At 39.1% G+C, this 23,635-nt stretch overlaps 1 protein-coding gene across 6 annotated transcripts in view; it reads left to right on the top strand.

The window, feature by feature from the left end:
- The window catches only part of LOC111607661 (NLR family CARD domain-containing protein 3-like), a 58,667-nt gene that overhangs the window by 19,768 nt on the left and 15,264 nt on the right, over positions 1 to 23,635 (top strand). For 2 of the 6 annotated variants that reach the window (XM_023329834.1, XM_023329833.1), the window contains exons 5-6: positions 21,549 to 21,672; positions 22,158 to 22,309. In XM_023329834.1, coding sequence (XP_023185602.1) covers positions 21,549 to 21,672; positions 22,158 to 22,309 — 276 coding nt within the window. Of the gene's footprint in view, positions 1 to 15,419; positions 15,652 to 16,111; positions 16,129 to 16,352; positions 16,834 to 21,491; positions 21,673 to 22,157; positions 22,310 to 23,635 lie in introns of those variants that run through there. The other 4 variants (XM_023329835.1, XM_023329836.1, XM_023329839.1 and 1 more) reach the window with 4 other exon arrangements.

Raw genomic sequence — 23,635 nt, 5'->3', positions numbered from 1 at the left:
ACATCCCAGCCTCTTCTAGTTACTGGAGAACTTTCACTGCTTCACCATGAAAAATGCTGCTGGACCCAAACGCTCTGTTTTGGTCTTCAGCTCTTTAAGAGTTTAGCAACAATTTCTTCTAACATCCAAACCTTTGTTCCTCTGAGCCACACGGTCTAGTCCACGTCCGAGCTGTGAGCAGTTCCTCCTCCTCTCCATCATCTCCAGTAGTTTCCTTCATCAGCTCAGTCAGCCTCTTCATCAGCTGCTTCAGCTCCTTTGAGGCTCTGATGCTGCAGCTCCATCAGATGCTGCAGAGAAAACTGAACTTTCCTTCACAGATGATAGAAGATCTTCAACATCTGACTGCAGCTGAAGGTCTGAGGACATGAAGCCTGGACCAGAACCAGAACCTGGACTTTAACCAGGAACTGCACAGATTCTCTGTGGGGTCAAACTCAGTAAATTGAAGATCAGATGTTGATCAGATGATGACATCACTGTTATCATATTTTAGTCTGTTTATGATCCAGATTGATTTCATTAGAACTGAATTTATTTCTTCTCTAATCACAGACTTGGTGGCTGTTGGCTCCAAAAGGCTGAATATGAAGTTTTGGCCTCGGCTCTGAAGTCCAACCCAGATCTGACTGAACTGGAAATAAATCAGATCTTCATATATGAAGGTGGAGACTCTGATCTGAAGCCTCTGGTTGAGATCCTGGAGAGTTCAGTCAGTAAAGTGAAGAATCTGAGGTTTGTTTTCTTTATTTATACAATAAAATTATTCATTTATACTTTAAACATTAGTTTAATTAATGCTTTTATTCTAATATATTTTATTTCATAAAATTTTATTTCATTTAAATGTCAGAATAAAATCCCTAAAACCTTTTACCTTATATATTATTTTTTTCTTATATCAGACTTTGAGATTATTGAACTTTGTTTTTCAGTTTTTTACTTTAAAATGTTTTTTACTGATGAACAAAATGAGTAAAATGATTCAAATGATGTAAATTAATGATGGAGATGTTTCAGTTTGGTTTGGTAAAGATTCAGATTGTTTTATTTCTCATTTCTGATTCTCATCTTTACATCCAGAATGAAATGTTGTTCCTCCAGAGTCGAGCCACAAACACTGACAAGTTCAAATCATCATTAATGACCAAATCTAAGAAATGACTGATTGTAGAAAAGCAAATCTAGATGAAATGAATGAAAGTGAGGTTTGCAGCAGCAGCAGGTTCCTCAGCTTTGTCCTGAAGCTGTGGTTCTGTTGGGCCGGGTCAGAGAGGAACCGTCCTCTTCAGTCTGACAGCTGTCAGTCGGTTGGAGCCTCGTCTCTGTGATGATGCTTCATCAGGTCACGTCTCCTTAGGAAATAATGGCCTCCATTGGCTTTCAGCAGCTTTAATAAAAACCCAAGGCCATTAATGAAGAAACTGAGTGGTTCTGATCCAGTTACCAAGTCGGGTCTCCAGCTGATGATCAGGAACCAGCAGAAATAGCTCATCTCATCCAGGCTGATAGAAAACTTTGAGTTTCTTTATTGATCAAATGTTCTGGTTCTGCTGGTTTGGACTCTTTAAACCAGTTTGACTGGATCAGATGTTAGAATCAGATCATCATGTTTCTTTTACATTCAGGGAAATTAATTTTCTACATTTTTATTATTTATTTGTTCATATTTCAGTTTTAACCTGCATCCTGTTGGCTTCAGCTCACATCTTTTATTCTTTATTCAGATTGAGGGACTGCAGGTTGTCAGAGACCAGCTGGACTTCTCTGTTCTCAGCTCTGAAGTTCAACCCGACCCATCTGACAGAACTGGACCTGAGCAGAACCAACCTGGAAGATTCTGTAGTGAAGGAGCTCTGTGATTTTCTACAGACTGAAGGCTGCAGACTGGAGACATTGAGGTATTTTATTATATAATTATCAATATTTCTGTGAATAATTATATGTAATTGATCATAAATCAAATTAATTTCTTCTGTTCTAATAAATATTTTCTGAGTTTGTTCCTGGACTTGGATCCAGAGTTTAATTTAGTCCCTCTGTGTAACTGAGTTAGACCTGCTAATCTGAGGTCAGAACAGGACAGCATTCGGACCCCCAGTGTGTAGAAATCCCCCTCATGGGAAGCAGGTCAAAGGTCATTCAACCCAGTCTAGAAAGTGAATTCCTGGAATCTGACAGGAACAAATCAATAATCAATGACTGATGCTTCAACACTTTGATCAGAACCTGGAATGATTTTACTGACTAAAATCCTCCAACACAACATGACCCAGTACCAGGTTCAGGTTCTGGTTCTGAAGTCAGCAGGTCTTTATTGAAGCAGCAGCTTTTTGGCATTAATATTGATGAGAATCTTTAACTGGTTCTGTTGGACTGGTTAACCTGCATCCTGTTGGCTTCAGCTCACATCTTTTATTCTTTATTCAGCTTGTGGGGCTGCAGTTTGTCAGAGACCAGCTGGACTTCTCTGTTCTCAGCTCTGAAGTCCAACCCGACCCATCTGACAGAACTGGACCTGAGCAGATCCAACCTGGAAGATTCTGGACTGAAGGAGCTCTGTGGTTTTCTACAGACTGAAGGCTGCAGACTGGAGATATTGAGGTATTTTAATTCTATAATTATTGATAATTCTGTGAATAATTATATATAATTGATCATAAATCAAATTAATTTCTTCTGTTCTAATAAATATTTTCTGAGTTTGTTCCTGGACTTGGATCCAGAGTTTAATTTAGTCCCTCTGTGTAACTGAGTTGGACCTGCTGATCTGAGGTCAGAACAGGACAGCATTCGGACCCCCAGTGTGTAGAAATCCCCCTCATGTGAAGCAGGTCAAAGGTCATTCAACCCAGTCTAGAAAATTGAATTCCTGGAATCTGACAGGAACTAATCAATAATCAATGATTGATGCTTCAACACTTTGATCAGAACCTGGAATGATTTTACTGACTAAAATCCTCCAACACAACATGACCCAGTACCAGGTTCTGGTTCTGGTTCTGAAGTCAGCAGGTCTTTATTGAAGCAGCAGCTTTTTGGCATTAATATTGATGAGAATCTTTAACTGGTTCTGTTGGACTGGTTAACCTGCATCCTGTTGGCTTCAGCTCACATCTTTTATTCTTTATTCAGATTGAGGGGCTGCAGTTTGTCAAAGATCAGCTGTGATTATTTGGCCTCAACTCTGAAGTCCAACCCGACCCGTCTGACAGAACTGGACATGAGAGGAAACAACCTGAAGGATTCAGATGTTCAGCAGCTGAAGGATCTTGTAGATGATCTATTGTGAGTAAATGTTTGTAGTGAGTCAATCCCCTGTCAGCATATTGAACTAAACCCAGTTAGCATCAAAGCAAAGATCCAGTGTTCCCAGTAAAGCTGCAGCTTCTCAGTGGGAGGAGAATGGTTCAGGCTTCCTGATTGGACACAGAGACAGCAATCAGCCAATCAGAGGAGCAGCAGCTTGCTGTGTTCCTATGTTTGTGTTGGTGTGAAGATGAGTGTTGTTGCTGTGTCCATGTCTCCAGAAAGTCCAGCTGGACTCCAGCGTCCAGCCGTCCAACATGTCTAGAGACAGTGGTCCTCATCCATCAAACTGTGGCAGCAGCAGATCTGATCTCAGATCTGTTTGTTCTCTCAGTTCAACAGGAAACAACTGATCAGGTTCATCTTGGTCACAGCTCTGAGATCAGTCTGACTGCAGCCTGGAAACCATCTAGTGGATGTGCTGCGTCACTGACTGCTGCTGGAGAGAGGCTGGAAACACTCACTGATCTGCTCTCTCCTTCCTTCTTCTCTCTGCAGGTTCTGATCTCTGTGAAGTAGAAAATGGTCTCAGTGTCCTGCTGATCCTCAGAGGTTGAAGCTGCAGCAGTTTGAGTCTAAAGAGACTCTGACTGGATCATGATGATGACCTCTGACCTCTAAGATTTTCCTCCCGTTTATTTTCTCTTGCCTGTCATTTAGTGTCTGATATTGTTTGTCTCTTTGGATTGTGGAATAAAATAATTATTTACAGTGTGTTTACTTTTATTAGAAGTTTATTTAATATTAATCTTACAATGTTTAATTAGTTTATTATGTCTCACTCAGTCTTACAGAGTCATTGTTTCTCTTTTTAGCCTTCACAGTTTGCCTCAGTGTGTCTTAGCAACAGGCGATAAGTAAATAGTTGTCATACCTTGCGGAGGGACAAGACCAGACCGACGGCTCAGTGATTATTATTAGACACAGAATATTCTGTCTGAAACCCATTTTTAACTGAAAGTTGCATTTTTCTCTGTGTGTGTATTAATCTGATTAGCTCCTTGGGAATGTTGGTGGTGACACTCTGTTTGTGGGAGAAGGACGGTATACAGTATATGTAGAGAGGCGATTCCTTTGTCTAGTTAGATCTCTTCTGAGTTCTCCATCTGTGCAGATGTAAAATAAAGCTGTGTTTTGTTCTTTCTCTTTAACAAGGTTTGGACTTTGTTAATTTTTCTCGCTCCACAATTTGGCGTCACGAACAGGATTCTTCCCGGTTCGTCCTTCCGGTGGACAGCCAGGAGAGGGCTGATCACCAAGACCCTCATCTCCATAGCAGGCCTGTCAGAGAGCGAGGGCTTTTCTGGAACTCCACCGGTTGGATCGATCGAGACAGAATCCGACAACCTGGTCTGGGGGAGAACAAACCAGCAGTGTTTAAGGTAAAAAGGCTGTTTCCAAATATATGTAAGAAATTTAGAGGGTTTTAGGCTTAAAACACCTCAGAGTTAGATTTTCCTGGGCGTAGGAAATCCAAAACAGTATTCAGAGTCTAGGCTTAGCTCTGAAGGAATTTTTGTAGGTTATTTTAGGCTTAAAATAACTGAGGATTTTTGTAGATTGTTCTAGGCTTAGACAATCTATACAAAGGTTTTACTGATTTAGAAAAATCAGAGGATAAATAAAAAGGTTTTACTGATTTAGAAAAATCAGAGGGTAATTAAAAAGGTTTTGCTGATTTAGAAAAATCAGAGGAAAAATAAATTAAATAAAAAAAATAAATAAATAAATAAAATAAAAATAAAAAATAAAAAAAGGGAAAATGGGAGGAACTTTTAATAAAGGTCAAAATACTGAAGCATACGTTCCATGTGGCCCAGAAATAGATCATATGGTTAGAATTCATGGCAGAGTTTGTTGTCAACATGTTCCACAGTGGCACACAGAGTTTGGTTTTCCTAAGAATGGCAGCTTAGAGGTAGACCACATCAGAGACTTAGAGCAGAAACTCTTAGCACAACGTGCCAAACTGATGCAACACACAAAATTTCAAAGACACACCTGCAAGCACTACAATCACACGAAGAAGCATTCAATCTCTGGAAAAGAGAAGCCTTTTGCAGAGATCAAAAACACCAGAGTAAACTACAGATGGTTCAGAAATTTGCACACAAGGGGAATGAAAAATATAAGACTAAAAAAGAACCTGAAAAATCTAATAAAACAAAATGTGTTTCTTCTCACGCATGTACATCACTGGCTGTACCTGGCTTGAGTCCAACGGCACCAACTGACCCTTCAGCAAACCCATCTGTGGCTCCACTCTACCCAGTGCTCCAAGTCCTTGGAACTCCACCACCGTACCGTCCAAAGACTGATGGTCCAGGACCGAAGAATCCATTCTGGGACCCCTCGGACGACTCCCTGCCTCTGGCTATCTTCCACCAATCAAAGACTGAGCAGAAACCCCATCCTGTTGACCTTGAGCAACAACAGGACCAGGACAGAGTTCCCTCACGAGGCATGAAAGGCCCGCCTCCACGACCCCCTACAACTGAACATGGTCGTCACCTTCGCTCTAAAGACCAACCCCTGACCCCACCATCACCTGGCATCTCTGGAAACCGGTACAGAGGACAGAAGGTTGAAACCTATCCCATGGTTGAAGTCCCTGGCCTCAAAGGCCCTGACCTTCTCTACAGAGCTTGGGGACCAGATGACCTCATTGCTGTAGCCAAACAGCACCTTCCCCCTATTGAGAAAGGAGGCAGAGCCATCGCTGAAGCCCTAGAGTATCTCAGCAAAACCATGAGACCAACGACCTATGAACTTAAGACTGTTTTGCTCCATGTTTATGGTCCAACTGTGGTCTCCAAACTTGGTCCAGTCTTCTCACAAGATCTCCGTCTAAGAGGAATGGATAACCCTGACGGAACCGACAATCCACTCAATGCTGACTACAACAAGGCTCTACGAAAAATAGGCGAAGCCTTCATAGAGCAGTTTCCAGTCCGCCCCAGCTACAATGTCATCTCAGCCTGCATCCAAGGTCCAATTGAAGGTTCAAATGACTTTTACAGATGCCTGTTTGACATTTTCTCAGCTCACTCTGGTCTAGAAGTCCCCAAAAATGACTGGATGGGAAATGATCCGGCTGGTCCCTTTGAACTGCTTCTCTGTCAAAAGTTCCTGGAAGGACTGAGGCTTGACATCAGAGATGGAATCAAAATGTCCTACATTGGATGGGACATCACACCAAGAATTAAAGAACTTCTGCTTCATGCCCAACACAATGAGAAACTCTGCAACGATCGCCAGAAGAAGAACAAAGACCGCAAAGAAAAGCGCATGGAAGATGCTCAGCTCACCCTGATTCAACACATCACTGCTCAGAACTCCAACCACCGCCCACCTGCAGTTGATCAATATGGAGGTCCCTCACAAGATCCATGTTTCAACTGTGGCCAGATTGGACATTGGGCTCGAGAATGCCCTCAGAAAAAGCGAGACAGAAGCAGAGGCAGAGGTTTCCACCACCATCAAGGACGTCCAAACCCACGTGGCGGCTTTGGCCCACGCGGCCGAGAGTTCCTAACTCGGGGTGGTATCAAAGAGGACATTATTCCACCTGACTAGAGCCAGCAGCTAGCCCGGTGCCGTTGGATCAACCCATGGTTCAGCAAACTGCAAGTACCAGCACACACACATATATGATATATCATCAAAATGCATATCAGAAGTTGCCAATGTTGACAGTGCAAGTTAAAGGTGTTGACATACATTTTTTAGTAGATTCTGGGGCCACCCAGTCCCTAATAAAACATGAATGTCTCCCTAGAGCTCCATTATCTGGAAAAACAGTTCATTCCACGGGAGCTTCTGGTCAAGTAACACCTGAACCAGTCACAAAACCATTGAATCTCATTGATCCTTTCACAGGACAGGAACTGACACATCAATTTTTGTTGTCACCTGTCTGCCCAATTAATCTATTGGCTCGAGATTTAATGTTAAAAATGTCTCTGTGTCTAAAATGTACACCAGAGGGCATCCAAGTGGTTAAACAAACGGAAACAACCACATTCTCTAAATTACCAAAACTTCTCTACATTTTTGAATGGTCTATTGCTGATCAACAAACTGAAACCATTCTGAGGTTAGCACGTAACCGTGTGCCTCCAACAGCTGATGTGATGCCTCAACAACGTTTGCATTGCACAACACTGGCAACCACAGACCCAGCTGATGAGCTCGGCGATGAGTTCATCTGCTCTCCACCCACATCATTGCATATGACACACATGTGTTGGCAGCACAACACAACGTTCTTACTGGTTTGTCTAAGCCCTGCCCAACAACATTTTTTCCAAGTCCCTGAGTCATTTCCAGATATCTCTCTGGCTAAAGATCCAGCTGATAAGTGGAAGTCACTAGGACCTCTGGCTAAATCTACCCACGAAGCAACTGATTGGATGTTCCATTCTCCTGGAATAAAATACTCCCCCTCTCTACAAATGTACAGAGAGCAGTTAATTGCTGATTTGTCTGTCCGCCCCTCAAAGGAAGTGATTGATGACAGCTCATGACTGACACTTGATCAGCTCTGCAGCCCTCATCCAGCACTTGACACATTGCCTGATCATCTTTGGGCTGTTCACTGTTTAATGGGCGTTCCTACACATTCACTAGATTGTGTCAAGGTTATTGTGAATCACCAACCATTTTCCATCAAGCTCTGAATGACAACTTAGCAGCTCTAACATTACATCCGAAATGTGCTCTGTTGCAGTATGTTGACGATCTCCTATTGGCAGCACCTGATGCTGAACTCTGTAAAAATGAGAGTTTGAAATTACTCCATTTTCTTGCTGATAATGGACACAAAGTTAGCAAAATCAAATTGCAGTTTGTGCAACCTTGTGTGACATTCCTGGGACACGTGATTTCAGAACAAGGCAGAACTATTTCTGAAAAACGCATTTCAGCAATAGTTCAGCTGCCCCTCCCACAAACAAAGAAGCAGTTAATGTCCTTTCTAGGACTGTGTGGTTACTGCAGGCATTTCATCCCAAATTACGCTGAGGTTGAGAAACCATTAAGAGACATATGTCATGAAAAAGGGTTATTGATGAGCTCGAAGGTTACATGGACATCTGAAGCATTAACATCATTTGAAGCGCAGAAAAAACAATTACAAAAAGCACCCACTCTAGGCATTCCTGATCCAACTCGTCCGTTTACACAGACAGTGGATGAGCGGGGTGGCTGTATGACGTCAGTTTTGCTCCAAAAACATGGTGACCGATTGAAACCAGTCGCCTACTTCTCCTCCAAATTGGATGTTATCGCAGCTGGGCTCCCACACTGTTTGCGCGCAGTGGCGGCCGCGGAAAAAGCTGTTTTGGCATCCAGAGACATTGTGGGTTATTCTGATCTGACCTTACTCGTTCCCCACTCTCACACTCATTCTAAATGAGCAGAGGACGGCGCATCTGTCAACTGCCAGATGGCTGCGCTACCACTGTGTTCTTTTAGATATGTCAAACGTAACCATTAAACGCTGTACAGTTTTTAATCCAGCTACTCTTTTGCCAGCACCTGTGGAAGGCCAACCACATGACTGTGTTGCTGAATGGGACGTCCTGTGTTTTCCCCGACCTGATCTGAAGCAAGAACTGCTCTCAGATTCAGAACTCACATTGTTTGTTGATGGAAGTGCATCCAGAGATCCGCACTGTGGCGCCATCTTTCACCACTTCAAAAGACCCCATTTCTTTAGGAGACGAGGCAGCTGATGCTGCGGCAAAATCTGCAGCCAGAAGGTCTCTACCCAACAACCATTCACTACTAAAAGTAAGAGCACTGACACCTTTGCCTCTTACTTTACATGATTTTCAATCCCATGCAAATCCCAAAGAAAAGTCTGTCTGGAAGTCTCACGGGGCTGAACTTAAAGATGGTGTCTGGATTGGTCCAAATGACAATCCCTGCCTCCCTGAAAAATTTTTCAGACCCTTCTGCGTGACGTCACATGGTGTTGGCCATGTGTCGAAGGGAGGAATGTTGAGGGAGATGGACAAATTATGGTTTACAGTAAATTTTTCAAAATCAGCTCACATTTTTTGTGAAAACTGCATTATCTGTGCTCAAAACAACATTGCAAAAGGTCACAAAATGCAAGGAACAGGAGCACACCCCCAGACACACACACCTTTTCAACATGTAATGATTGATTTTATTGAGCTCACCCCATGTGAAAAGAAAATATATTGTTTAGTGATGGTTGACATGTTTTCAAAATGGGTTGAAGCGTTCCCAGTTCAAACAGCAGATGCCTCCGCAGTAGCAAAGATCCTCTTAAGGGAGGTAATTTGCCGCTGGGGAGTGCCTAGAAGAATTTCTAGTGATAATGGAAGACACTTTGCAAATCAAATACTTACTGAACTGTCTAAATATTGAATCTGGATCTAATAAAGTTAAAACTAACTAAAATATGTGAAGAAACAGGTTTGAACTGGGTACAGACTCTTCCAATTGCCCTAATGTATATGCGAATGAGACGTCGTCAGAAAAATAACCTCAGTCCTTTTGAAATTCTCTTTGCAGGTCCTCCAAACATGGGGATGGGACCCCCAGATAGTTCTGGGAAAGATCTAACCACATGTGATGATAACATGATTAATTATTGCATTTCTCTAGCAGATCAGCTGAAAACCTTTAGACAACAGGCCCAAGGAGGCCAACCAGCACCAGCTACTAAACCACTGCATGATATACAACCAGGAGATTTTGTGTTTATTAGGAATTTTAGGAGGAAAAACTGGCGATCCCACCGGGGCCATCCATCAGAGGATGCTGAGGCAGCATTAAGAACATGGAGGGAACCAGACAACATCATCAGCAACACTGGATCACAGAGGCCTTGTGGCATGTGTATTAATTGTGGTGGAAGACAGAAAAGACAGCGACAATGAGGAGTTATTACTTAATCCAAGTTTTTATTGCTCTAAGTATATTGTATTATCATAATATGAAGGAATTTGAAGTTTCTAACTCTTTTGAAACTTTTTATTGTATGTGTTTTCATCTTTATTTTTATTCATCTTACTATAGAAATAATTATTTTTAAGTTGTTTCAAGAGAAACAAAAGGGAGGAATTGTGGAATAAAATAATTATTTACAGTGTGTTTACTTTTATTAGAAGTTTATTTAATATTAATCTTACAATGTTTAATTAGTTTATTATGTCTCACTCAGTCTTACAGAGTCATTGTTTCTCTTTTTAGCCTTCACAGTTTGCCTCAGTGTGTCTTAGCAACAGGCGATAAGTAAATAGTTTTCATACCTTGCGGAGGGACAAGACCAGACCGACGGCTCAGTGATTATTATTAGACACAGAATATTCTGTCTGAAACCCATTTTTAACTGAAAGTTGCATTTTCTCTGTGTGTGTATTAATCTGATTAGCTCCTTGGGAATGTTGGTGGCGACACTCTGTCTGCGGGAGAAGGACAGTATACAGTTTATGTAGAGAGGTGATTCCTTTGTCTAGTTAGATCTCTTCTGAGTTCTCCATCTGTGCAGATGTAAAATAAAGCTGTGTTTTGTTCTTTCTCTTTAACAAAGTTTGGACTTTGTTAATTTTTCTCGCTCCACAGGATCAATAAAGATCCAATTCAAACTGGGCTCCATTTAGAGGCTTCATGGAGTTTTGATCTGAACTGGATTCAACTGGAAAGTTGATCTTTTTTCTCTCTGATTCATTTTCATCCTGGAACCAGAAATGGTCTGAGAATGGAAACATGGGAATCATTTTCAGTTCAGCTTTGAAGCCATGAAAGACACTTCAAACCTCTTTTCTCTGCTGCTTCTTCCTTCTGCTGACATGAAAATGTTCCTCAAAGCTCCACAGATAAAAAGATGCTTTACTGGAAACTGCAGAGAAACTTCAGCTTCCATCAGAGAAACCAGTTTAACCAGTTTAGAACTGGATGTCCTACAGAAACTCTGATCTTAGAGCAGTTTTCAGGAACATGTGGAACCTGGGAAAAAAAAGATTTTATATATTTTATGTTCATTGTAAAAACTAAATCTTGAAGTTTTACGTCATCATTGATTCTCAGCTTTAATTTCTCAGTTTGTTTTGGTTTTTACTTTTTTAACTCCATATTTCATGTTTTGAGTTTTCTAGAGAACTTCAGGCTCTTTACTGTGATTTTACTGATTTATTCAAACCTCAGAGAATCACTGGGATAATGTGCTGATTGGTTCATGTTTGATTTTCATAATTCTTCTAATGCAATGTGGGTTGCTGGATGTTTAACGACCAAATAAAGTTTTTAAAAAAATCTTTGTGTATTTTTTATGCAGCTGACTGTGTACACATATAATAACTAAACCTTCATTTTAATCCTCCATGCCATTTTTGCTGTATTTTAAGTTTTCACATTTAGTTTCACAGCTTAAATTAGTAAAAGCAGAAACATCTCAAGTTGATTTCAGCTTTAAGCTACTAATTTAGCCAGCAGTTTATTTTTGCAGTATTCAGACTGAAGATGTTTTTTTAATAAAACAGATGAGAATCAATCTTTTCAATCAAAACTCGATTAATTACATCAGCTATTGAATTAGAATAATAACTTGTGTAAAACTGCCATTTTTACACAAGTTAAAAATGGTAATGGTGCAGCAGATCCTGCAGGGGGCGCTCTGGGCCCTCAGTGTTCAGGTCGGTTACAGTCACATCTCCCAGACTCCTGAATCTTCTGGTTCCTTCCTGAAATGATTTCCTGCAATAAAATGTTGGTTGGAAATGAGCAGAAAACTGAGAAAAACCTGAAAAAGTTCAAATCTGACCTAAAGTTTTACAGCTCAACTCATACAAAGGAAAACATGAAAATAAAGGTGTTTATTGTCACCTGGAAGGAGGCGGAGCCTCAGCTGGGTCAGGGGGCGGAGCCTCAGGTGTGTCAGCTCTAGTCAGGTTTAGATCAGAACCGGTTCAGACTCCATGCAGCAGCAGAGCAGAGTCTGTATATTTTGGTTATTTAATAAATTATCTTAAGAAAACGAAATTGATAGAAAGGATATAAGGTTTCTTTTCTTTTTCTTTTTCTGGGGGGTTGGGGGAAAATATATGTAGCATCCCGATCCACACTCCATTCCAGTTCATGGCGGTAATGCACATCAATAAGTTGCTTGCCAACCGCCAAAAAAGAAGAAGAAGAAGAGCAGCGTCTGGATCAGGTGAGTGTTCACTTCTTGTTTTGCTGATGTTTTATTTACAATGTTTCAATGTGAAATTAATCCACAGCATAAACAACTAAGCAGGTGTAAGTGAACCAGGGTGTGATATTATTTAAAACAATGTAGTTGCAAGGAAGTAAATTTGGTAAGACTTTATTTGAAGGGGTGCACGTAAAAAGAACATAGGATTCTTTATAAATGTTGAATTAGGTTTGAATTAGGTCCGCTGTATTTTATATTTCTGTTTTTTTGTCAATGTTTTTGTAGCGATCTGGACAGGTAATGTCCTGTTCTGCAGTGCCGGGGGGCCAGACGGGTGTAAAGATAATTTTCTGGACCCGGACTCGGACCTCAGAGACGCAGAGTGATGGATCCTCTGGGGAGTCAGAGGCAGGAGGCTTAAATAAAGTGAGCGCTGAGGATTAGAACAAGCAGAAACTATTATTAGTGGTTTATTGTGTTGCTGAGCAGAAACTTGGTGCAGCTTTGGCTATTTTATAAAAGTCTTTATAGATAAAACTGAATCTGATCAACTTGAAAATCTTTATTAATTTAATGAAATAGTCATGGAAAAAAAATCTTGAAATGTTTAAACATAAATAATCTTTAAACTGAAATGTGAACTGGTTGTTATTTTTTCCATTTATTTCCTGGTAGTGATGATCAGACAGGATTCTTGTCATTAGCAACACACCTCTGCTGTGAGAGGAGGCGGAGCCTCAGGTGGGTCCGGTTCAAGTTCTGGAGAATCGGGTCCAGTTCGTTCCGACTCGGTTTGTGTGAACAGAAGGAGAAGCAAAGATCTGATCAGGTGAGTTTTAACTCCACATTCTTCTGGTTTCCAGTCCTGACTGGGTTTTCTCTCTTTGAGCTGCTGGACAGAACCAGAACCAGAACTGGGCCTAGTTCTGGTTCTGGTTCTGGTTATGATGCAGAGCTGCATCACCTGGTTTCAATCAGGAACTCTGATTTTCTCTGAGTTTTCATCTGTAACCCAGACAACAAGCTGAGTTTGCTCCCAGTTTGGAGTCAAACTGGTACCAGTAGGTTCTGAGTGTTTGTGGCCCGGCTGAGATATCTGGGTTTCTGATTGGTAGATGGAAAATATTTCAATATGAAGTCAATAATTTATTGATCAGAGAGGATTTCTCTGGGCTTTTATCAGTAGAAAATCCAGATTGAATCAGACATTTTGGATCAAATGCGTTACTTTATGGACTTTCTTTAATATAGAAAACTTGACCTCTTTCTGACCATCGCTCCATTTCTGAGTCTTTCTGGTTTTAAATGTTTGCTCATTAGAAAATCATAAAATTGTTGGTTGAATCACAGCAATAATTTCCACAGCTGTTTGCCAACTTGCTAGGAAAGTTGTTTTACGTATTTTATATTTGAGTCACTGAATACAATCACGGACATTTCAAATATCCATGTTTTTCCTTTACTCTGATTTTGCTTTAATGAGGAAAATCAAAGTCCCTGGTGAATTAATGAATGAAACGTATTCATACCCCTTTAAATTTCTCACTCTGTTTCATTGCAGCCATTTGCTAATCTCAGAAAAGTTCATATTATTTCTCATTAATGTATACTCAGCATCCCCCCTTGACAGAAAACATAGAGAATTGTAGAAAGCTTTGTAAATTTATTAAAAAAAAGAAAAACTGAAACATCACATGGTCATAAGTATTCAGACCTTTTGCTCAGTAGAAACCCCTTTTTAGCTTGTACAGCCATGAGTCTTCTTGGAAATGATGCAACTAGTTTTTCACAGCTGGATTTGGGGATCTTCTGCCATTCCTCCTTCAGAACCTCTCCAGTTCCATCGGGTCGGATGGTGAATGTTGGTCATAGAGTTGGATGCAGGCATGCATAACAAATCACATTTTATTTTAAATATATTTACATTTTTCAAGAGTACATTGCCAATATACTATTACAGAATTGTACAAATTGTCAATACATTCAAAATTTGCAGACAACATGCTTATGAAAATTAGTACAATGAAACAATAGGTACACTTTAGAGGAAATGTGAAAAATATTTAACCAAGAACAGAGTATTGTTTTAATTTAATATCACAGTATTCCAGTATTATTGCAAACATACTGACATTTCTCCTTCCTAAGAACAGTGAGGATCAACGGCAGAACATTCCCATTCACTGCACTTTACAGAAACCTACAAAAAAGAACATTTGTATTTTAAAGAGTACAGAAAAATGGCAAAGAAAAAAGTCTGACTTACAATTTTAAGACGTAGCGGACTCGCTATGCATGTGACATCATCAGAACTGATGATTCAAGTAGCTGCAGCTTCTCTTCTCTGAATGGAGCTACAGCGACATCTGCTGGGTCTTAAAGGAATATTGGGAATTGCAGTATCTTGCACCAATGTTAAGTTATTTTTTTTCACATTTCTTCTATCTAATGTAGGTTCCTGGGTGTTTAATGAGACAATAAAGTTTTTAATAATGTTCTTTGTGTTTTTTCTATGTAGCTGTTTGTGTACAAATATAGTAACATCACCTTTATTTTAGTCCTCCGTTATGTTTAGGTTTCTGTATTCAGATCAACAAAGAAATAAAGTATAAAATTAAAAACTTTCATCTTTATTTAGTAAAGACGGAAGCATCCTGTTCAGTTGATCTAGATTTTAAAGCTTCTAATTACGGCAGAAATTTATTTTGCGTTATTCAATCTGAAGATGTTTAAATAAAATACATGGGAACATTTTAATTAATCAATACAGTTTTTTTCCTTGAAAGCTTCTTTAAACTAGAACTGTACTGTTATTATATTTTCCGTTGTTTTATTTTGAAAGACGTCACAGGAAGTGTGTTTATAATTTTTTATAGCTTAATCGTAGGTTCTCACTTCTATCTCACTGATTCCCAGTGAGATAAATGAAGACAGATTCTTCTCCTGGGTTCATTTCAATGTTTTATCTGTCAGTGTGAACTAGAAGCAGCTCCACAGAGATGAAAACAGCCGCAGAGACTCTGAGCGGAGCTAACGATGCTAACGATGCTAACAGGCTGCAGCAGCTTCAGAGGAGCTGTGGCTCCTAAACTGGAGCTTCAGCTCCAACAGAGCTGAATCAAAGCTCTACAACTCTGGTTTAGACGCTAATATGCTGAGCTTCCGGTCTGAAGGTAGGAAAATATTTATGAAAAGTTAAATTATCCTGGAAACAGTCAGAATGATGTTGATATTTTAGCTGCAGAGCCGCGAACTGAACTATTATTATCAGAGCAGGGCGGGTTTTGCCCTCTAGTGGACACAGATGGTAACTACAGCTACTTGATAAAGTTAGAGTTTACAAACCACATTCACTTCCTGTGAGTACTTTCACATTAAGAGCGATATGAAAGAGTTAATTTTCTCAATTAGTTTTCATATTAAATAATAAATGTTACTTTTCTTTTTTCCTCCCTGAAACTTTTATTCAAAAGCAGGAAATTAAACTCTGCTGAGGTTTTGCACCACCACCGTATAATTTTCTTATTTCTGTAGACAGTCTTTAAAAACAGATAAAAGTATTTAAATGACATTAACAGCAGCAGCATAATATTGTATGTGTAATACATTTATTTACAGATTAATTCAGTTCTACAAAAGACTGCAATTAAGTAAGTAATATGAAATACTAATAATTTAAACTTTATTAACTTTTTATATTTAATTTTTCTCTATTAGCCCCTTTCATCCTGCTTGATGCTCCTATCGCAGGTGATTGAATTTTATTTCAAACACATTTTTATTATTTATATTTTTTCAGGCCTTGAGTCTCAAAATTTCCCACAGTGAATCGTTTTTGGAGGATTTTTATAGAATAAGTTTTATTTTCTATGTACTAACCCTGCAGTGACTCTTATTTAACATTAATGTAAGCTGATTTGATTTGGCCTGATAAAAGTGAAAATGAGATCAAATAAACTGCAATTAATATGAAGAGGAATATCTGTAGTTCCGATAGTTCACCACCAGAGGGCAGTGAGCGCTCATAATCCTCCATCAAACGCCTGTTAAACTGCAGTTTGTTCTGCTGGTTTTCTGCTGAATCCATGAAAAAAGCTGCTCAGCTTCAGATCTGCTTCACTAACAGCAAAACAGAAATACTGAAGCTTTTCCATCTTCACTCTAGTTTTTTCACTCTGTTAAATCTAACTGAACTATTAATGTTTATTCAGATGAATCAAACTTTGGCTCTAGAGGAAAACACAAGTTACGTGACTTCCTGTGAAAATAGAAACTGAAACCAACTTTGGTCTCCTTCAGATCAGCCTCCATTTTGAGCTGCAGGATGGAAATAACTTGCTGACTTGTTACTAGAGGTAAGTGTTGCCGCTCCGGGTCCCTCCGTGTCTCTCGGCTCTCTGGAGACTTTCTAACCGATGAACCCACCGAGGCTTCCCGGGGCCTCAGTCACCTCGGCCTGGGTCGCTCGGCTCTCATAGGGCCTGGTCCCCGCAGCAGCGCTCTGTTTACTTTATTGAAGGCCTGATCTAGAAAGGAATTAGATCAAATGAAAAACTTTATTGAGAGACGTTGCTGCTTATAAAGTGATGCTAAGTGAGGTTACATTATGCGACTATAAGTAACAAAAAGAGAAATATTGAACACACTATAAACACACAGCTCAGTTACTGCGCAGTTAACCTGGTGAATGATCAGCTATGATCTACCATGACAGCAGCATCTAAAGCTGATCTGTTTGTGTGGAGCAATAATGAACTTTTCAGATTTAATCTAAATAAACTGAGAACTTAATGTAACTTTTACAGTCCATCAGTTCTTGCTGCAGCGACTCTCTCTGGTGTTTTAACCTAAAAAGCAGAACTAAAACATTGTAAACTAGTTTCTCTGCTTGTTGAAATCAGCAGGAAGTGAATCACATCACTCCGTCCCTCATCAGTCTGGGGTTCAGCAGAAACTGATGTTTCTCTTGTCTGTGGATCAGAACCGGCTTTAAGCCGTCCACAGATTTCCTCTCTTCCTCCTCACTGAGTTTGGTCTTTTTCCAGGTTTTCCTCTTGTTGCTCCTTTCAGCAGGAAGAAACTCTTTGTCTCTCAAAGCTCTGCTGGAAAAATGCATCCAGATCCAGACTGACTCTTACCTGAAAGGTTGCTGTGTTTAGCAATCAGTATCTGCAAAATCGGAATCGATCAGCCAGAAAACTGCAGTCGGTTCAACCCTAAAAATAACAATACTTTTAAATGGAGCAATAATAATAAAATAAATAATTTCACAAACATTTTAGATCAGTTGTAACAAACTAGATTCTAACTAAAAGAGTTGCATTAATGTGTCTCTTTATTTTCCAAAATATCTTTATTAGAATTTTAGTGGTTTAAACAAACAACTTGATCAGTATGCAAATTGTGGCAACAACAATAGTAGCATTACTGTTCAAGTCAAAATAAAATACAAACAAAAAAGTACAACAAAATGTCTCTCATAATCCTGGTTCCAATACAACCCAACACATATTTTACATATCGTCTTTAAATTGAGATTTTAACAGTATATGTCCTCAAAAAGAATTGTCTTTGGCAACTGCAGTTACCATGTTCTTAAGTCACTTGTACCGTCTTCCGAGATGTTCAGATCCTTGACATACCTAATGAAGGGATTCCATATGAACTCAAACAAATCTTGTTTTCCCCTTTAATATATACGTAATTTTTTCCAGAGGGAGGGCAGATAACGTTTGCTGTACCCATTGGTTTATGGTCGGTCCATGAGTCTTTTTCCAAAACATTGATATACATCTTTTCGCATTAAGCAAACTTAAGTTTATAAATGTCCGTTCATTTTTAGTATAATTATGTTTTTCAGGGTACAGTACAAACACAAACAGCTTTGGCTCAAGAATTATTTGTTTGGAAATTATTTTCTCAATTACATCTTTTACCTCTTTCCAAAACAGTGTAATTATCCTACAATACCACATGCAGTGAACCAGAGTTCCTCTGTCCTCTGTGCATTTCGGACATACATCAGGAATCTCCCTGTTATACCTATTAAGGTTCACTGGTGTTATATAAACCCGCATTAACCATTTGAATTGAATCATTTTAAGAGATGTGTTGATAGAACTGGTGTGGGCCAGTTTACATGCTGTTTGCCAATCTTCCTCAGATATCTCTAGCAGTAAGTCTTCTCTCCAAGCCTTAAGTCTATCATGAGATCCTTCTGATATATGTAACATTATTGAGTGATAAAATTCTGATATGATACCTTTCTTCAAACTGTCCTTTGTTAAAAAATTTTCTAAAGTTGACTTGGCAGGTTTTGTCAACTCATTATTTTGACTCGTTCTTATGAAGTTTCTGAGTTGAAGATATTTAAAGAAATGTTTCCTATCTAGGTGAAATTTATGTTGCAGATCCTGAAAGCTCATTAGTATGTCTGAGTCTGGTACATAAAGATTCTGAATCATTTGGAGTCCTTTGTCTTTCCATACTTTAAATATTAAATCAGCTCTACCAGGTACAAAAAATTGGTTACCCCACACTGGACTGAACAGCGATAAACAATTCGGTTCATTTAAAATTTTTCTTACATCTCTCCATACTCTTATCATATTCTTAAGAAATTGATTTTTAGTATGTTTCAGAAGCTTTGATATTGAATTTGAATATAAGTATAAAGGCAGAGTCAATTTCAAATCCTGAGTCTCCATGTCAGTCCAATGTGGAGAATGATTACTGTAATAAAACATCATAGACCTCAACTGCACAGCACAGTAATACCAGTTCTTTCATTTGCATTCATTAATAGAATAGAAGACTTATTTTTGTTTATTTTGTATCCAGATATCTCACTAAATAATTTAATTATTTCCATAAGAATTTGTATTGATCGACTTAATTTTGATATGAATAAGATCACATCGTCTGCGAACAAGGAAATCCTGTGTTCTGTAGCTCCAACAGTGATTCCAGTGAGATGAGGGTGTGAGCGAATCGCAATAGCAAATGGTTCTATTGCCAAGGTGAATAGTAAAGGCGACAATGGGCAGCCCTGTCTGCAGCCTCTATTGATCTTTATTGGCTTAGATATGTTTCTGTTTGTTATTATTTCAGCTGAGGGATTATTGTATAATATTTTAACCCATTTTACAAAATTGTTTCCACAATTGAAATTTTCCATAACTTGAAAAAGATTTTCCCAGTGAACCCTATCGAACGCCTTCTCGGCATCTAATGATAAAAGAGCAGAGTCTGAGGCAGTGTTGTATAGTAACGAAGTAAAAATACTTCACTACTTTACTTAAGTATATTTTGGAGTACTTCATACTTTCCTGGAGTATGAAAATTTTTGATGACTTTCACTTTTACTTCACTATATTTCCGAACTTAATTGCGTACTTTTACTCCGATACATTTTCAATGTGTGGTTTAGTTACTCGTTACAAAAAAGCGAGAGAGAGAAACGCAAGTGTTTTGACCCCACCTACTGATTAGCAAGTAGCAAGCAGGCTACCGAACAAAGTCCGTAGCCTGCTTGCCTGGGCTTGTTCATCACCACCAATAGGATACTTCTTCTTCTTCTTCTTTTCTATTATGGCGGATCACAAGCAACTTTAAGGTGCATACCGCCACCTACTGTACATGAGTGTGTAGAAGCATTACTTCATATCTATTAAATTCTACTTTTTAATTTTGTATTCTTAAGATAAATAAACAATGCTTTCCTTAATTTGTGAATATCTGTTATGTTTCCTTCATTTCCTAATATACCTTTAAGATTCCATTCATGCCCCATATTTCTAACTATTCTCTTTAATTCTTCCCTTTCGAGTTCATTTGACTTACAGTTCATCAATATGTGTTCTACATTTTCTTTCTCTCCACATCTCTCACATTTATCATTATTTTTCCTCCCTATTTTATAAAGCATGTCATTTAAGTAGGTATGACCTACTCTTAATCTACTAATTATTTCTTCTCTTCTGTTTCGTTCATTAATGCTTCGAATTCAAACTGACTTTTGTACTTCATATAATCTTCTTCCTTTCTTATCTTCATTCCACATTTTTTGCCATTTCTTGATTTCTTTACTTTTAATTAGGATACACCTGTTTCGCTGGCCTTGCTCTTTTCCCTGATTTCATATTGTCAATGGCTAGCCCTATCTCTTCTTTTGTCATTTCTAGATTCAAGTTGTCCTTGTCTTCCTCTGAGAATTTTGGTATATTTAAATTATTTAAAAATTGATTTATGTTTTCTAATTTTATGTTTATTTGCGCTTTATACAATTCTTTATAGTAGTTCTTAAAAGCTGCAGTAATTTCTTGGGGGTCTTGCAAGGTTAGTTCATTTGATATAATAGATGTGATTGGTTGTTTAGTTTCTAACTGTTTTATTTGCCATGCCAGTAACTTGCCCGTTTGTTGCCTTGTTCATAGAATGTTTGCCTGAGTCGCAAAAGACTTGATGCAGCTTTTGAAGCTGAATATTTATCATATTCTGCTCTCAAAATCAATAATTCCTTTTCTAGTTGTGGGTATTAATGTGTCTCTTTATTTTGAAGTTCAATCAGATCAATAGACTAAATATGTTTCAGGCCTCGCTGAGTGTTTGGGGGCTTCATCCCCCTATTGAAGCAGCTGTTTACCCATGATTCCTTGCAGTGGGTCCAGCTGGTACCTCAGCTGGATGCTGTGGTCCCTGAAAGCTGCTTTGTGTCTCTTGAGCTGAGAGGAAATCCTGCTGAGCTGCACACAGAGGCTGACATGTTGCTGAGATCCCAGCTGGACCCGGTTCTGTCTGGAGGAGAGCTGTGGACCCGACCTAAGCTGCTGCTCCCTCAGAACCTTCTGCTCACTGACTCTCTCCATACAGAGCTACAATAGAGTCATGATGCGTTCAAGTCCACTGGGAGCTAAATAAGTTCACTAGTTCATAGGAAATGTTCACTCATTCATTCAAATGATTCACTCTGATCCTCTGAACACATGATGGGAACCAGCTTTCTGCTTCACAGGACAGTTACTGGAACTGGATCACTGGACTGACTGGTTCTGGTTTCTCTCTCCAAAAGGCCAGAAGATGAAAGATCAGGACAGAGCAGAACCTCCAGGACCCTTCAGTCCATCTATGAGGAGTGACCGGTCCAAAGATTATCTTCCAGACTTCAGTAATGAACCTGAACCATCAGACAGAAAGTAAGAAACCATTTTCTAACTGATTCATGTGAATCTATAGAGATATAAAATAAATGATATTAACTGGTTGATCTCAGTGTTTCAATAAACAGTAACTTAATTTTCTTACTTCTTAATTTAAAGTTGGACATGAAGGATGTTGGTCAGTAAATCAGTAGAGTTTGAATGAAGGTCTGAATGAATTAATATGGATTAAAATGTTGCATGGAAACAAAAACAACCAAGCTTGTGAAGAGCAACAATTCAGATTGTCTGTAAACCCACTGAAGCAGTGAAACCCAGCATCTTCCAGACTGGGAACACTGGCATCAGTCATGATACCAAATATAATTCAATGAAGTACTTAAAACCAGAAATCATCAATGTTCTGAGGTTCTGTTCTGACCCAGTTTCTGGTCCCTTGTTTTTTGTGGACCTTCATGAACATCTTCATCTCCAGCCTGTTGCTAGTGAACTATTTCAGTGATGAAGAAATGTCTTCACAGGAGGAGCTTTGGTGAGGAGGAGCATCCATCCTGCTGTGCTTTGGGTCAGAATGTTCTGATGGATCCGGTCTGTACCAGCTGCTCCCAGTATGGGAAACGACCCAGAACAGGATCTGGACGGCTGACAGCCAATCAGAGCTGCTGTGCTCCAGGTGAGACTGAACTCCTCCAATCAGAGCTTCCTTCTATCGTCTCTGTGGAACCAGATCCACGTCTTAAGTTGAGATTTGGAAATTTAAGGTTTAAAAGTCTTTTTGTGGTCAGTTGTTTCAACTGAATCTGTGTTTTTCCAGCTGGTGTAACTGGAACTTATGTCCAGGTAACTGGGCTTAATAAAGTCCTCATTTAATTTGAGCCTGTTCAAAAAATGGCCACAAGATAAATGTACAAATTTGACTTTTTATTTTGTTCATCTTTAAAATTATAAGTGAAGACTCTTACTCTGAAGGGTCATGTTGCAGCATAACATGTCATCAGCTCTAAATAAAACAAACACTTCATAGAATCAATTTGATGATTCTTACAGATAATTTTATTTGGGTTTCAGCACATTATGAGGTTATGGGAAATGAAATGGCAGAGAGGATGGCTAAGGAGAGCAGCAATCGGGTTTTGGTTGATGTTAATGTGACGTTTAGCATAACAGAAATAAAGTGTATAATAAAACAGAAAGAGAGGTGGCAAAAGTTATAGGTCAGCAAATTGCCCAGCTGCCAATATGGTTAATCTGACCTTGCTGAAAATGATTTTTGTTCTACTTTTATTGGTTATTACACCAGGCCTTTAAGATTCTGCTGGAAAATTGGAGTTTCTAATTTGGGAAATGACTAAAGGACAATTCCACGTAATTTCTTGCTACTTTGAGCATCTTTAATGTGATCTACTTCAAAAAGTAAAATATGTAGACTTCAATCATGTAGATTATTCAGGCCAGATTATCTAAAACCAAGTTTCTAGTTTTTTTTCTTTCCCTAAACGAAGCTGCATTAAAGCTTTGATTTGTGAAGCTTCAATGTAGGTTTGATTTCAACCCTTTTAATGTATCTGGACCACGGTCACCATGTCTCTCTATGAAAAGGGAGGACATGGTGGATTTCACTAAGCAGAAAGTGATTTAAACTCTGTCACAGAGTTTAAATCACTTTCTGCCCATTAGAAAGTGACTTTGAGTAACCTCAGAGGTCACTGAAGTCTCTGAAAAGCTCCCTGGTTCAAGGTGTGGTTGAGGTTCAGCTGGCAGGTGATGGTAAATGTAGAATATAGTAAGGAGTTATGTTACAGAGAAGCTTCTTCAGGAAGTGAATAGTTTGTGAGATCCAAATGGTTTTGGAGACAATCAGGCAGATGAATGTGAGGACAGCAGAGCTGCAGCAGACAACAGAGGAGTGGAGGAGAATCTGGGGACCAACAAGGCATCCTTAGACCATGGAGGCACAGAAATCACAAGAGGTGAACTGGAGAAAGATTACTAGAAACAA

Source organism: Xiphophorus maculatus, chromosome 24 (assembly GCF_002775205.1).
Source record: "Xiphophorus maculatus strain JP 163 A chromosome 24, X_maculatus-5.0-male, whole genome shotgun sequence".
NCBI lineage: Eukaryota > Metazoa > Chordata > Actinopteri > Cyprinodontiformes > Poeciliidae > Xiphophorus > Xiphophorus maculatus.
This window is presented reverse-complemented; position numbering and strand designations above follow the sequence as displayed.